Source organism: Cygnus atratus, chromosome 4 (genome assembly GCF_013377495.2).
Source record: "Cygnus atratus isolate AKBS03 ecotype Queensland, Australia chromosome 4, CAtr_DNAZoo_HiC_assembly, whole genome shotgun sequence".
Lineage (NCBI taxonomy): Eukaryota > Metazoa > Chordata > Aves > Anseriformes > Anatidae > Cygnus > Cygnus atratus.
In genome coordinates, this window is record NC_066365.1 from 49,376,284 (window position 1) to 49,393,145 (window position 16,862).

Genomic DNA, 16,862 nt, shown 5'->3' on the forward strand with positions numbered 1-16,862 from the left:
AAGGGGACTGCTCCTGCACATTCCCCGGTTTGGTGTTGCAATATTCCTGACAGGGACTGCTCCCCCAGAACCTAGCTCTGTGAGGGGAAGACTGGAAGCCTACCAGAGGGCTGGCACCAGGGGCAGACCCACACCATTTGCCAGCCCTCACCCCATCGGGCTGCTCTCACAGCCCCTTCAACCGAGCCGAAAACCCCATTAGGCACCCCTCGGCTAAAACCAGCCCTCCCTGCTTCCGTGAAATCCCCCAAAAGGGACCAAAAATAGGACAGGGACACCCCCCCAGACCCAGCCGCAGAGCGAACCTACTCCTCCCTCACACACCGCCCACCCTCCACTGCCCGCCCGCCCCCTCGCAGCGGCGGGCGGGGCCCTATGGCCGGATGTTGTTGTTGTTGTTCCTGCACCGCCCCTGGCCCCGCCCCCCGCGGAGGGTGACGGGCGCTTCCTCGGGCCCGGCCGCCGCCGCCGCCGCCCCGCCGCGGCCCCTCCGCCGCCCGCCCCGGGGCTCCCCGCCGCCCCCCTCCCCTCGCTCCCTTCCCCTGTTCCCCCCCCCCCCCGTCCCTTCCTCCCTTTCGGCCACCGGCCCCTCGGCGAAGCCCCGTCCCCTCGCAGCGTCCCCGGCGGGGCCCGGCCATGGCGGACTTCGACGAGATCTACGAGGAGGAGGAGGACGAGGAGCGGGCGCTGGAGGAGCAGCTCCTCAAGTACTCGCCCGACCCGGTGGTGGTGCGCGGCTCCGGGCATGTCACCGTGTAAGGGCCGCGGGCGGCGGGGACGGGCCGGGGGGGGACGAGGAGGAAGAGGAGGAGGAGGAGGAGGATGGGGAGGAAGAGGGCGGGCGTGCAGCAGGTGGGGGCCCCCCGTCCTCAGGGCGCTTCGTGCCTCCGGTGCCATCCCACACGGGATGCCGAGGAGGGTGAGCAGTCCGTGAGGTGCACCTGGAAGCACGGCGAGTCGCGATTAACGCGTGTCGTCGCGCTGTGTTTGCCACGGGAAGGTTTTGTTTTGCGAGTGAGCGGAGTCGCGCTGAGGATCCAACACCACGGGTTGCTGTGGTGCTTCTCAATAATTTAACAGATCGGGGTTTCTTTCCCTCGGTCATGCTCGCTCTGCTGAAGTGTGGTGCTTCCACTTATGATGTACTCCTTCAGATGCTGAAATACCTGTCTGGAGACAAAGTGCTGCAGTGCAAACTTTCACACAGACATCTGCGTATATATGAACATCAACAAATATGTATAAGTGTATATATTTATACACAAATACATATATTTTTTCACTGTTTAGGGGACCAGGCTCGCAACAGCAGCATAAAAGTGTAAGATATCATATCCTACAGCCCTGACTCCCACTAACTCTACTGATTTTCAGATATGGACCTGTCCAGAAATCCAGGTTTAAGTTCAGGACAGTTTGGTGGCACTCTGATACATCGCTGCTTTGATAATTGGTCGATGTTATGAAACGCTGACAGTGAGGCGGTGCAGTTTGCAGGCTGGTTATAAACAGGAAATAAGACGTGGTGGAGAGGTTTGGAGGCTTGAAAGGATGTGGAGTGGACGGGAGGCCGTGAAGGCCAGATGAGGGAACAGAAATGTCACCTCAGAAGTATTCAGCGTGTGACTCTGCGATCCGGTTTGTTGTGATCAAAAAGTTGCTATCATCCAGTGGCTGTTTGGCTTCTGTGAAAACACTCTGGAAGCCTTACGGTGTTTCTGGTGAGCAGGTCAAGAACACAGACAGTCGCCTTATTGACAAATGCAAAAAGGGTATCAAGAACGGAAACGGAGGCAAACGCTGGTTTCTTCTTCGTACTCAAAGGCAAGTTGTGCAAGACAAGATCGAGGCCCGTTAATGGAACCGTGAGGAAGCCTGCATACCGTGCCCGTGATTAGCACGGCCTTTGTGGCTGACAGATAGTTGCTTCATTAATTGTTTATTAATATTCCCTACCTCATTAGAACATTAAGATTTTCCTCAAAATATTAGTTTTATAGGTTTTAGGTGAGTAATTAAATGTGAACATACACCTCCAAAATTAGGCAATTGGATCTACTTTGTCATGTTGGGTGTGGACACTGAATAGGATCAGCCACTTTTACCTTTGTACAGCCTATAAGATTTTTGTTAATGATTGAGAAACGTATTATTAAAAGTTAGATCACTGTCAGGATGCTCTCGGGGAATTTAAGGAATGGGTCAAGCTGTATGTATATAATTAATCTGTCTTGCCTCGTATAAAAGCATGGATATATCTCAAAGGCTTGGCAAAAATTATCAGTAAAGTAAAGCAATTACTGTATTGATCTCATCTCTGCTGTTTAGAGAGTTGCTGTCTGTTTCTGCCGTGTGTATATTTAAACAAAAGCTCTACTTTCATAGTTTCCTGTCATATCCTCCCTGATCTTGTATAGAAATCATAATGTTGAGTTTGAAACATGTCATTTCCATGACTACAGATTAATGCCAGAAAGGCATTTACTATTACTTGATTTCATCCAACAGACAGTGGAAATGTATGAGAGTCCTTTCTAAGCTGAGTAGTTAAAACCAATCAAAAGAATTAAGGTAAATATTATCCAAACAAAATGCATGAATGCCTTGCTTTTCCAGGGTTTGGGGTTTTTATTTGGCACAGAGTTGTCTTAAACTCACTATTTGGAGCCTGCTGCACACAATTATAAAGCCTCTTTTTTTTTTTTTTTAATCATTGTTTTTTTTCAATATTCAGGTAAGCCATTTTCACACCAGCAGGGTTTAGATAGTTTGCTGCTCAGGATTAGTATTTGAGTTGGTCCTCGATTACTTGAGGTGATCTCTTATAGTGGCAAGACGCTTGGAAGTTGGGAAAATATAGAACTTATGTTACTTAACTGAATTGAAAATCCAAGGTATTTCATACTTTTTTTCTAAAATATTGTTAGGGTGGAAGGAAAGGTACATGATGACTTTGAAATCACAGAGACTGTTTGTATTTGCCTGATTGTGTTTTTCAGTGACTCTTTTCCTGGGCTTCCCGGTTTGTTGACCAGTGCCTTATAAGACACATGTGCCTTATTCCAGGCTGTATTGGCTAGTAAAATTGGGTTTGGTAGCCTTTTGCGGTGCCAGACTGACAGAGAGGTGTTGTGATGTGCTGGTGAACACCTTCCTGTGATGTTTATTGTCCTAGTGTATCGTGTGTTGATGCACGGTAGGTCTTGGGAGCAGGAGGGGAAAAGCCCTCACAAAATACACTTTTTCACCCAAGTAACTTTCTTTAATATGAACTTCAGGTCTGCCTGTGTGTTTTTGCGTGTTACCCTGTATCGAGGAGATGTGAGTGAAAAGAGGGCTATGTAAGAATTACGGATGGGAGAGTTAAGACTTGTGGAATATGTGTTTATTTTGTAAGAGTTGTGAACGTGTGGAACTAAGGAGTGTAGGTGAGAACAATAGAAAAATGGTTTACTGTCCTCACGACAGATGACAGAGGAAGAAGATAACGTCTATCAGTTTCATGTGTCAGGAAGATAAGAGCTGCAGCCTGTGAAAAGGTTGGAGGTAGGCTCAGTCCTATGCTGTAATCTTTTATCCTTTGAAGATTCCACATCTCACTGCTTTGTTCCCTCCACTGTTCACAAGGGCAGGAACTCAGCTGAACCTTTCAAGCAGAGACATGTTCGAGAAACACTTTTTTAGGTTCCAGGAAGGTTTAAGGAAGTACTCTTGTATGAGGTGAGCATGGATCTGCTTAGGACATTGTGTGAAATGAGGAGAGGTGTAGAGAAATGTATGCCTCACTGGGGATGGTGCCTTGTACTATAGAAATTTGGTGCTATGTGAGGACAGCTGTGAGGAAATGCAGCTCCAAAATATTGATTTCAAGCGTTTGATTTTTAACACGCTTTCTGTTGCTTTTTCCGGAGCGGCTGTATCTTTACACTGAAACTGTATTAGTGTTGCACGAAGTTTCTAATATTTTAATTTCCAAATTACAGCATGCAGTCGAGTGATTAACGTTGGGATCGTATCATTTACTTACCAAAGCATTTGAAGTATGGAGTCATACTTTGTTACCACCCACATATGGTAATGAAACTGTAAAATGGAAAGCTGGGGATGATGGTGGTAGCTGGTTAGCTTTGATGTTTTGGTTTAGCAGCCCCACCATGTATTAAACACTGCCACAAGCCTCAAAAATGGAGTCTAAGTCTCCATATTAGTTTTAGGCTTATAACGTCACTGAATCGTGACTGTATTGGTCAGAAGTTTCTGTGCTAGAAATCTGATTCAGTGAGTTCATAGAACTTTACTGAAACAATGTGACTATTTCCAAACAGGAGACTGGGGAAAATATTTTGTCCACGCTAAATTCTGGTATGCTTTTATTAAAAACAAGACAAAAAGTCTCAGATAACTCTTACTCCAGAGCTTTTTAGTTGGGCTGTCTTTGTCAGGTATATCTTCTGTGACCTTCATCCGTATTTGCTTGTATTTGATGAAGCTGTCAGCTTCTAAATTCTTTTGGATCACACATTCACACAAAAGCCTTGTTTCTGTTCTGCTGATTTCCCAGCCAGACCTCAGCATGAGACTGCAATTATGTCCTTCTGAGACTTAACTGAGAGCAGGGAGACTTCCTGGGCCTTTGCCTTCCCTGCTTATGCCTCAGGGTAAAGGGCTTCCTCAGCATTGCAGGCAGAGGACCAGCTGAAATTCTGTCTCATCTCTTGGTCTGGGGCTCAGCTTCATTTCAGTTTGTGGGCCAAGAGTTGCTTTGGACTGAATTATTCTTACAGTTGGCCACTCCCCTATCATTCATGTTTATATTTAATTCCATTATTCATAGTAAATCTCTTCTGGATGCTGAAGCGTCAAGTATATGAAGATCATTTTGTGATTCATTCTTTGAAGATAAGTCTGTTTAGAGAGAATCTGTCTCTGGTGTTGATTTCATGAATTATGTAGTAGAGTGGTGTTACCAGGCTTGGCTGTTTGAGGTATGTGTGGATCCAAGGGATTTTTTCAGGCCCTGGTTTCCGCTGCAGCATACTGGCAGTTTTAAGTAGCTTAACTGATAGGGCATGACACTTCTTGCTGACATTTACATAACTTTTGGTTGGGCACTCGGTTTCACTCAGGATTTTGGAGAAAGGTGGGCTGTCTTCCTGTCATGGAATATTCAACAGGGTTTTCAGTGGTGGAGGTGTGTTTACAATAAGCATGTGGGTGTTTGTTTGGGTTTTGTTCTTTTTATTCTGAGATGAGCTGGCAACCTTGCCACGTATTTCTCTGGTTAACGATTTTCACTTGTTGCTTTGTTTTGAGGGGTGTGTAGGAATTGCAGAGCTACCATCCTAGTTATGAATACTCTAATATGCCAGTTAATTTCTGTGTAAGTAAGGTATGGTCTGCAGTCAGCAGCAGGAAGATGACTTTTTTAACTTTTCCTGAAGAACATATGTAGAAATTATCTAGGCATAAAATTGGTAAAGCATCTTCCAGCACAATACACTCTTGCAAACTCTGGCAGCAGACTTTGCTACCTTGAGGTTGATTGCAAGTCTAGCTTAGCTGTTCCTGATGTCTGTTCTCTGAGTAGCCTCTGGCATCTGCAGCTGTGTAGGGATGATGTGCACTTCAACATTGTCTTTCGTTTTAGTGTCTGTCTGTCTGGGAACTTGCTTAACTTCTCTTAAAATCTGTTGGTGCAGTCTGCCTCCATAATCTCAAGTGGAAACAAACTCAGAAGTTTGCTACTTGGAGTTTAAAGAAGCACTTTCCTTTATCTGTTTTAAACCAATCTCCTACTAGTTTTGTGAATGCTCTCTGTTGGGGGATTTGGTGATTAACAGTTAATCATTCACCTTATTCACTGCTTTCCTGAATCTTTGTACTTTGATCATATACCTTCCCCCCCAGCCTTTTCTTTTCCAAGTTACTGTCTGCATTTTGGCCTCTTAAGGCAACTGCTTTATTCACTTTATTATACTTTGCTTCCTTCTTTCTGCTTTCTCTGAACTCCACCAAGTCCCCCATGAAATGTGGGTGCCAGTACTGCACCCAGTACTGAACACATGGGTACGTGAGCGTTCTTCAGAGGGTCCAAATGATGCCCTCTCTTGTTCTTAATCACAGACCTAGTGGTGCTTGGTATTTTGTTCCCACTTCTGATGGCTGCTGCTATCAGCGAGCTGATGGATCAAGCTAATCATGAGTGGCGATAAAAGCTCTCCTTCAAGATCTGTAGCTGCCAAATTAACTTAAGCATCATGTAAGCATGGTTTAGATCACCTCTCCCCAGCACCTTTTTATTTATCTTTAAGCTCACCTGCCACTTGGATTTTGGCCAGTTGGTTTTGTGAGGTCCTTCAGCGTTGCCTCTCCACTGGCACAGCACCTAACTGCCCATTGACCATTTGATGACTTGGACAAAGTTCTCCGTTGACACGCAGAGCACTCAGTTTAGTAAGAAAAAGATTGCCTGGGGAATACCTAGCTGCTCAATAATTGTATTTTGAAAGCAAATTACTTCTTTAAAATCTTCAACTTTGAAAGATCAGGTAAGGTTTTCTGCACACAGCTGAGTTGTGTGATGGATCTTGCTGCAGGTATTCAAGTCGAGCGGTTTAATTTCTGATTTGGGTGGTTTGAAGTATCTGATGGTAAGACTGCTTTTCTGGTTTATATTCAGGAAGTTATTAATTGCAAATTAAATTTTACACTGAGTGCTATTTACCAGATCAGTAGCCACTTTTATTAGTGGCTTTGCTCGTAGAAGCTATACCCCAGACTGGATGCCAGAAAGCATTCAGGTTTTCTTTGAAATTCATTCATTCATAAATCCTGCCAGCGAACCGTGAGATAGAAAACAGACTTTTTTTTTTTTTTTGAAGACAAGGTGAAACTCTTATAATCTGGATGTTATGCAACACAGAATAGTCAGTAATTTTAGCCCATCTTAAATTACTTTATAGCTTTCCATTCTCAACTGGTACTGCTTTTTTGGAGAGTAAAATTTAAACCATGTTTTGTTAAGTAGTATAGCGTTCTGATACTTAATAGTATTTTTTTTTCTGAAAAAGCAAGCTGGTATCAAACCCTTTTTTATGTTTAGAACAGTTATCTAATGTTAAGAGCCTGCTAAATGAGCTTTTCTTCAAGATATATCTATACTGGGTGGGGTGGGGGGATCCAAGCCATGGCATAGTTCGCCTCCCTTTTATTTAGTTACTTACCAGTTCTCACATTTGATATTATCACTTATAAAGGTTTTGCTGAGTTTGGAGAAGAATCAACAGAATTTCTAAAAGTTTATAGGCAGGATTGCTTTCAGACTATTTATGGTGGTGTACTTTTGTCTGTTAGGATAATCTTAGCAATTACTTTTAATAACAAATATTTTTTCCTTGAACTGATTTTCTTCTCATAATGCTCTCAGGATTCACATCAGGTGTTTGTATCTTATTTATGATTCTGGTATGATTCTCATTTTTATTTTTACAGGTTTGGACTAAGCAACAAATTTGAAGCGGAATTTCCTTCATCTTTAACTGGAAAGGTGAGTATTGGTGAATAAAAATTTGGAATTTAAAACTTTTGCTATTAAAAAAGCAAGAGTTCAATAACTCATGCTGCTGTGGTACTAGGTAGTTTGTTTTTTCCTGTAGGTTGCACCCGAAGAATTTAAAGCCAGCATCAGTAGAGTTAACAGTTGTCTTAAGAAGAATCTTCCAGTTAATGTACGATGGCTACTTTGTGGATGCCTTTGCTGCTGCTGCACTTTAGGTTGTAGTATGTGGCCAGTTATCTGCCTCAGTAAAAGAGTAAGTTGAACTATTCTTTTTATTTTCGATGGTCAGAATTGTATTGGTGTTGTTCTCACTTTGTTTTTTGTTTCTTTTCAACTTTAAAAACTGTATGCTAGACCTTGCTTAGATGGGTTTGATTTCATACATTTTGGTCTCAGTTGCCTGTCATACCACTTAAACAGGCACCAGTCAGAATGCTGAGCTTACAACTCAGTGGCTGGTAGTTTTGCTGTCTCTGCTAGAACTACGTACTGTACAGCACGTACTGTTATTGAAATAATTCTCAATGTACTTTTTTAATAGCTTCATCTTCTCTGCGGTACTCTGTTTGGCATCATCAGAATTGGGCAGTGATTGATGGTTTGTTGTGAGGAGCTTCTAATTACACTGTGGCCTAAATAGCCATGTGCTTTAAAAAATATATTTTTTTTAAGATAGTGATTTATTTTATCTTCCAAGATGTAGATGAATACGTTTTTTTTCTTATATTAACAACTAGAAAGTGTCTTACTTAGAACAGAAGGTCCTTGCATGTGCCAGCTTTTTCACCTCCCTTCCCCCAGAGTACACAATTAGGCCACCCTCTCATCTCTTCTATTTCTACATACGTAAAAATTCTTTGGCTAGTCCTAATTTGCCTTTTTTGCAAGACGTTTTTGTGCCTCTCCATTCTCTCCTCACTATTGGTGCTGTTAGTCTCTCCATTTTGTGGCAAGGCTTGTGTTTGTTCTATTTTGTTTAATATCCCTTTATACTACAAATTGTTGTACAGTACATTGAACACCATTGTGCTTTTCTTTATCAAAGTCCTCATTTTACACAGTTGGTAGATCAAACTGTTCTAAAGTTGACAGTGACCATACGTTTCTGCAATATGGCCTTAACATTTTCTTTGCTCATCTTCTCGATATTTATCAAGCATTTGCGGTTCTGGGCCTCTGCACAAATGCATGAGTGCTCAAGCAGGTGGCGTTACTAAAACCAGAAGTTGGGCAAGCTGCTTTTGTAGTCTAAAGTATTGGTGGTAGCATTAGATGCTGCAAAAGCAGTGTGTAGAGGCCTGAAATCCCGATGTATTGGGAAAAAAAAAAAAAAAAAAGGATGATCAGAGCAGAACAAAACCTGTACACTTTTCTTTTCTCCTCTAACTTTGTGTAAAGCTTAATGATTAGTCCCTCTGAGGGGTTACTTATGACTAGTTTTAATTGCATACAAAATAGCCTGCTGGTAATGTTGGAATCCAATTAAAAAAATATAGTTGTTGTCAACATGAATTATATCAAGCCTGTGGTTTTACATCTTCAAGCTCTCATGAACTAGTGGGTTTCCTGTAGCATTAACTCTATATCCTGAACGTCTACTGCAAGAAATCAGAATTTGTTGATTGCATCAACAGATAAGTTGGTGACCTAACTAGCTTGCAGAGAAGACTACTTTCTCCATTCCAGGCTTCATTACAAACAGAGGTTTGTATGGATGCTGTAAATTTTTAAGTTATAAAGGAGAAAGCTTCTGGTGCTCTTTAGTTTGATCCATTTTCTCACATAAGGTGCTGTTGTAGCAGGATGTAACATGGTGATACAAAGTGACATCATCTGCTTTTGGCAAGAGGTGGCTGAAGCTTCAAGCCCTCATTTTCTGACCTGATGCCTCTTAATCTGGTACTAAAAGTCACTAATTATCAACTTTCTGACTTTGTTAAACAATGTATTAAAAAAAAAAAAAAGCCAAGGGCGTGTAGCATCTGGGGCTAGGAAGCAGAGTTTGAAGCTGAGGAAGGAGGTATTGTATAGGAACCTAGTGAAGCAACAGAGAAGTGCTTCAGTTGAAGTTAGCTTGGGATAGGAGTTAAGGTAAGCTCTCTTCAAAAGGGAAATCTGGAAAAAATACGTGGATACTCTGTTCAGAGGAGATGGTTTAAGGAACTTCACACGTTTTTCTGCACTTAAGGTTGGGTGACTCATGCTGGACTTCCAAGATTGAGCCTCGGTGAAATTATGGGTGGGACTCAGCTGCCTAAACATAACGTCTTGTATCACTGTGGATGGCCTACAGCCTTTTGATGGCACCAAGTACATGTGTTTTGGCAGTTTGATTACTGCCCCAGAATGAAAATTCTGTAAGTTAATTAGATCTTGTGGCAACATCATTTATCTGTAACAGCAATGCAACAAATAGATGTCTGCTTACAGGCTTGTCTGTTAGAGAACTCAGAACTCGGTGTTAGTTGGACATCTGAAGGGTATAATATAGAGAAGAATTGACTTCTGTTCTTAAAGACAAATTGAAAGGGACAAGAATGCTTTCCCAGATTTAAACTCTTAATACTAAATCTGGCTGGGAAAGATTCCCCCCCCAGGTTGAGCAGATAAGGAGCAAAGTTGTAGAATATTTTCAAGGACATATTTGCAAATTCTAGTACAAGAAACAAGCAGAGGAATTTGTAATCATTCTAGGCAGGTCTACTACTCATGGAAAAGCAGTGAAAAGTTACTGCTTCTTGTGTTGCTTGAATAGGTGTGTGTGGATTCAACTTTATACCTTGGTAGAACCAGATCAAGCAAGCAGAAAGATTTTAATCCTTTAAATTCCTTGTACATGGAATTACAGGTTTTGTACCCCTTAAGATATCAGTACTGACTCGTGTCCAAAAAAGATTTTTCTTTTATGCAGGACTTCCCATCAGTTTGTGTCAAAGTGCTGTGACAAGTGCAGATGACCCTATCTTTTTTTTCTCCAGAAGTGGAGAAAGTAAGACTGCTTGGTGTGAGTTACCTGAAGCTGCACAATAAATTGACAGCAATGGTAAATACAACCTGGTTCATCTAGGTTCATCATCGGTGAACTAATCATTAGATTCCAGCAAAACTGAAAACAGGCAATTTCATATTCTTCCCCTAAAAAAAACCTTCAATCCATGGACCGTTCTGCTAGTGCCACAGTTCTGTTTATACACAGCAGACGAATGTATGTAGTACAAAGTAATAACGTTTGAACTCTTGTACTGCTTGTCTCTGACTTTGCTGTGTCTTGGAAGAAAGTTCTATTGCTTAAATTGATCTTCCATACTTTGACTTCTTCAGATCTCCGTTCATTGGCATGATTCCAGCCAGCCATAGGTGTAGCCACAGCAGCCAGTGTCTACTTCTTGAGAAAACCAGGGATCCAGGTTGACATGTGCCTGTTTCTTCCCTTCTTTTAGGTATAACAGATTCTTTCCTAGTGATACAGGGTAGGAGTATGTTCACACGTAGAAATGAAATTTATGTAGAACTTGCAGAGCTTGTCTTAATCACTCAAGATAAATACACCAGCTTCATCTTGGCCCTTCAGATGGCTTCTATTGCTGGCAATTCCTAATTGCAAAAGGTTTTCTACATAAGTAGAAGACTAACCCAGTTGTTCTGTTGAATTGCACACACAGTGAGGTAACAAGTGGGAGTTTTTCCTCAGGCTTAAGATTTTAATAAATGAAATATCAGTTTCAACTATAAAATTGCTTATTTTAATACAGAGGGGTAATTTTTCACAGAATGACCAACTAAGAAATGTATCTTTTCATAAGGCTGAATCAGTCTGCCATACTCTTAAATTTGTGTTACTCTTTTCAGGTCTTCTCTTCTTCAGAGAAACACTTTTTTTAAGGTTCACATAGACAGAATGAATACTACAGTTTCAAAGTTTTTAAAATTTGAATAATTATCTTAATTTCTCTCTGGTATGTTTACTACTTTCATTAACTCTTTGAATTCAAATATAGGAATGCTATCACAAGTGTAAATGACTTTTGAAAGTACACACTTTCAATGATTGTCCATATAATGAGAATCCATTTATTGTGTGGTGAAAAATAAGTTATGAGTTTTGTCTCCTTAATTCAGCAGCTGCTTCAAAATATAAATTTATTAAATCACAGACATTTGTAAGCTTGACTGTTAATTATATCACTTTAATGCATTTCCATGCAACAAACGCTTTCCCCTGGCTGTATTTTTCTTCTCATTGCTTTGTTCAATGCTAGTATTGGAAGTCTTTGTATGGTATTGTTTCTTTTCTTCTTTTGCATTGAGGTATCGGAGAAAAAGCCTGGTACTCCTCACCAGTAGAATAAATGTTTGATTGAATATCTGACTGCCTCTTTCCTTTTATGTGGTCTTGATTGGATTTAGATGAGTAAAAGCTGCAAGGAAATTACAGGAAATGCGGTCCCTCATTTGCAGATCTAGATTGTCAATGATCTTCAGCAGTTATACTCAGATTGTACCATCCTTTCTGGGACAAGTTCCAGATTGTACAAATGGACATTAAGTCTTTAAGTTTTTGTTCTTTAAATAAAAAGAATGACATAGTGAATTATAATTCAAAAAGCACTACAGGCTGAGGTGCCCATTTGAAGCCACTATTTCAAATGAACTGACGCTCATTTTCAGTATTAACTAAGTGCTGTAGTTCCTGATGTGTAAATGGGATAAATAATTTCAACAGAAGCAGTAACAATGAAAGCTGTGATAGAATGCTAGCTTTTAAGAAATCTGGAGGTACTGCAATTCTACATGTAAATTATGTGGTTTGGAAGGTGCATAGGAAGTCTCTTAAAATGAGTAGAATGAGATATTTAAGGGTGATCTGAACAAATACTTTCAAGAACTACTTGTTTATTTGTGAATTCACACAAAGCTGATGAATACTGCTTAAACCCCATTATTAATTGTCACTTACATAGCAGTTTACATCTTCAAAGTGCTGTATAAACATAAGCTAATTACAACTTCCAAAGCGTTGATTAAATTAAATATGCAGTGGAGGAGCTAGAATGAATTTGTGGTTGATAGTAATATTAAAGCACATTAGCTCAGTTTATTGCAGCTATGAAAACATTTAACTGATTTTCAAAACTGAAGAAGAATTTTCTGTTCTGCCAGGGACTTGGCAGTAGAAATGCTCTGATATGATAATACTTTTCCAAACAGCTCCGTGTGACAATTACATAAAACTGAAGGGGCTTTTTTTTTTTTATTTCTCTGTTCTGAAATCTTACATTGTAATTGAGTTTGGAAGCGTTTAAAAAACAAAAAACAAACAAACAAACAAAAAAAACAAACACATTTTATTTATCCTAACTTGAAAACATGCAAAGTCTATATTGGGTCTAATCAGCTTAGTAAAACTTCTTAAAGTAGTCTGTATGTATCAAATATACATTCTTGTCCATTGTCTTCAAATTATGTTCACAAGTTTTTAAAATCATCTCATTTCTAGTATTGGTTATGAAATGAAAATGGTAAAAAAAAAAAATAATTAAAATCTGTTCTTCAGTATTATTCTAGTCAAAAGAGTCACTAAATCCTCCTCATACTGAACTTAAAGGAGCAAAGCGTTTGCAGAACGTAATAAATGTAAAATCATCACATGTATAGCTCCATGATTTTTTTTTTTCTGCCTCTGTTTTTCAGAGGTTTTATTTACCTCAGAGCACCCCATAAAGGGTTTTCATGTGCTTTCCTGAAGGGTGGAATAGTGAGTTGGTGGGTAACAAGGTGTGGGAGCAAATAGTTCTGCTATGTCTTTTAATTTGTAAACTTATCTGGAGGGTAGGGCAATAAGCTTGGCATGAGGAATACTTACTAGTATACGTAAGTCACAAAATATTAGTTTGTTTCTTTATAGGTCAAATATAAATACATATATATTTCAAAAATAAGCATTCTGAAGTTAAATTTGTAATTTCCTGCGTTCTTAATTATAAGTTTCATGTTAATTGTAAATGTAGTATATATCTTTAGTTTCCAGAGTGAATATTCTAAATGCTATTTAAAATCTAATAAATGAGAAATCTCTTAGCATTTTAATATTTATCAAAATAATGCTTTCCATGCTACAGAGCCTTTTCTATTGTGATAGCTAAGGTATATAGAGGGAGCCATAGATCGTGGTGTATTTTGGTTTTAGTATTGCTTTTTGCGTCGTTTGACATGTTTCTGAATAAACAATAATGAACTGGCTGAAATTTACGTAGTGAAGGCAGACCATTCTTATCATGCTTTTTCAGAATAACTAGCTGATTGTCAAACCTGGGAATTGGGTTAGGAAGGGCCATTTGTAGGGGTCTGTCCTCATCAACTTGTAGATGGTGCCAAATAAGGGAGCATAAACAGACACTCGAGGGAAGAATTAAAATCCATAATTATCTGAAATTCTTATGTTAAACTAAGTCGGAAGCATTTCATTGAACTTCACAGACTGTGGTACTGAAAATAAGAAACTAGAAATGGTCTAAGTATGAGGTAGTGACACTTCTGTGCCTGTTCTGCATTTCTTCAAAATGGCCTTGCACTGGGTTATGTTCTCTTTTTCACTTTATTGAAGCAAACTAGGATAAAATGATATTTTCTGCATAAATGGAGCACTCCTAGTAACTCAAACACTGCATATAAAAAAAGGTAACTTTTTATTCCAAATGAGTGAACACAACATGAGTAAATAGTTCAAGAGACAAAGTTGCTAAGGAAAGCATTGGGAGGGTGAGGGAGGCAGTTCTTCTACAGAAGAAAAGACTTCAGGAGACCGTAAGTTTTCTACTGTACCAAATGTACGTGGAAAGTTACTATTTACTGTTCATTTTGTTCCCCATAAAAATAATTTTTGAAATTTGGAACAAATCTGCTGACATTTGGAACAGCAATGATGATAGTGATGGATTTTTTTTTTAGAGTAGACAGATTCATTTTTTTCAATTTGGTTAATGAGCTATGGGATCAGCATGCCTGGGATTCTTGTGGTTAGGCCCTAGACAGGCAGGACACTAGAAGCAGTTCCTTTCAGAGGGGATCATCCTCTTCAGCATGCACACTAGTAAAGTGCTGGATTTTGTGAGGCTTTCTAAAGTTAGTTCACTACCTTGTGCTGCCTTTCATGAAGCTTCTCTTCCATTCTTGGCCCCTGCCCTTAGATATTCCTAACAGCAGCAATCAAATGCTTCCTATTGATAAATGAAACCTGGGATTGTTCCTAGGAATTGCAACCTTATAATTTGTACTATGAGGAAGGTCCATGGCAAGTGTTGGTCCTGTATTGTATGTATAACAATTCCTAGGCATTATCAGAATGTTGCAGGCACTGTGGGTGGTTTGGAAGTTAGGAAAACTTTATAATAAAGATGTAAGCTCTTCCCTGCCAGCTGGTTTCAAGTGAATAGGAATATTTCTGGGCACAGTTACATTTTCTAATACGGACGTAACCTGAGTTTCTTTAGTTTTTCTACCTACATTGGCCTTGAACTATATTCCATAGCATTCTACTAGATACTTTGGAAATAAATGACAGCGATCCAAACTAACATCTTTGTAACTTTAAAGATGGGGATGGAGGCAGAATTTTCATCTGCGTTCAGTTTACAACTTCCCACAGTAGACTATACCAGATGAGTTTCTTGGTAGACATACAGTTCTTTTTTCATTTCTGCTATGGTCTACTCAATCTTCCATGTTCATTTTCTGTGGCCCTTTGTGAGACTGTTCTCCAGCAGGAGGTGAACACCTTTCATTGTCATGCCCAGTTGTTCCCTTATAATTGACAGATTTAGAGCTGGAATTTCATCCTAAACAAAAGAGTTAATAGTCTTCATTTATCAATTGAAGTTCAGGTTAACAACATTAGTTAAGATCTTGATGCCTGAGAGATCAAATCGACATGTATCTGCCCATGAAAAGTGTTTTTGTACAACCCAGGCCATCTCAAGGGAAGTATGCTAACTTTGTAAAGGTCAAGACCATTTCCACTACAAGGCTACTCCATGGCAGGGAGTGTCCAGAACAGTTGGCTCTAGTTACTGTCATTTTATGACAAGATAGCTAGCTATACTTGTTTGGTGACCTAACTCTTATGACATAACTAAAATATCTCTTGGCCTTAGCATCTTGAGTCTTTTGGATTGTCTGTATTTGAGAGGAAATTTATATAAGACTCTATCAGTCAACTTTTAGGAGCTTTCCTTGACAATTTCCCTCTCTACCATGTTTCTTGCAGACCAAATTGTGGATGCTAATGGAGCTTTAGAAACAGTTCATTGCGCTGCTGCTGATGTGAGCTGACTTGGTAACTGCTCATTCTGTGCCATGAATTTAGATAATGTTCATTCAGTAACTATCAGTACATTGTACCAAAAAATCCATCAGTACATTACAAAAGCAATGGCACCAATGGACCAATGATGCATTGTAATAATGAGATGTATGTTCTCTATTGGTCTTCTGGATAATAGACAGATTCTACGTACGTTCTTTCTCTACATCTTTCATGATTTAGTGCTTTCTTAAACAGTCTTAGAGTTTGGGAATCAAGGTAATCAGAGTCTCTGAGGAATATGTATTAGGTTTTTGGCTTAGCTTTTCAAAACCATTACATGTAATAACGTCAAATAACACTGTTTGTCCTCTTTATATCAGCAGACAATCACAGGATGGTTTGGGTTGGAATTAAAGACCACCTATTTCCAACTCCCTGGCCACAGTCAGGAATGCCTCCTACTAGACCAGGTTGCCCAAAGCCCCATCCAACCTGGCCTTGAACACCTCCAGGGATGGGGCATCCACAGCTTCTCTGGGCAACCTGTTCCAGCGCCTCACTGCATTCATAGTGAAGAATTTCTTCCCTATATCTAATCTAAATCTACCCTCTTTTAGCTTAAAACTTTTTGAGCTTACCCCTTGTCCTATTGCTACGCTCCAGGTTAAAGAGTCCCTCCCCATCTTTTCTGTAGACCTCTTTAAGTACAGGAAGGCTGCTGTTAGGTCTCCCTGGAGCCTTCTCTTTTCTTCGCTGAGTAACTCCAATGTGGTACAAGAGGCCCTTTCAGAAAGATGTTGATCTGATTTTATTAATTAAACTTTGAATTTGTCTGTCCATTAGGTACCTGCTCAGGGTTGAGAACAGCAACCATACAAATTAGGTTAGCTTGTGGATCACGTTCGGATTTGGGACAATATCCTCAGGGCTGTCTTTTAGAAGGGGAAGTTCCCCGAGGTCAAAGTGATGTCTCTAGTTGCTTCTGCTCCAGTTGCTTCTGCT

At 40.1% G+C, this 16,862-nt stretch overlaps 1 protein-coding gene across 1 annotated transcript in view; it reads left to right on the forward strand.

Annotated features, from left to right (window-relative positions):
* The first annotated feature begins 439 nt into the window (after positions 1-439).
* CHIC2 (cysteine rich hydrophobic domain 2) overlaps positions 440-16,862 on the forward strand; it is a 31,049-nt gene continuing 14,626 nt past the window's right edge. Inside the window, exons 1-3 of the mRNA XM_035547825.2 lie at positions 440-755; positions 7,492-7,546; positions 7,656-7,811. Of these exons, the coding sequence (XP_035403718.1) occupies positions 637-755; positions 7,492-7,546; positions 7,656-7,811 (330 nt within the window). The 5' untranslated portion in view covers positions 440-636. The remainder of the gene's footprint in view (positions 756-7,491; positions 7,547-7,655; positions 7,812-16,862) is intronic.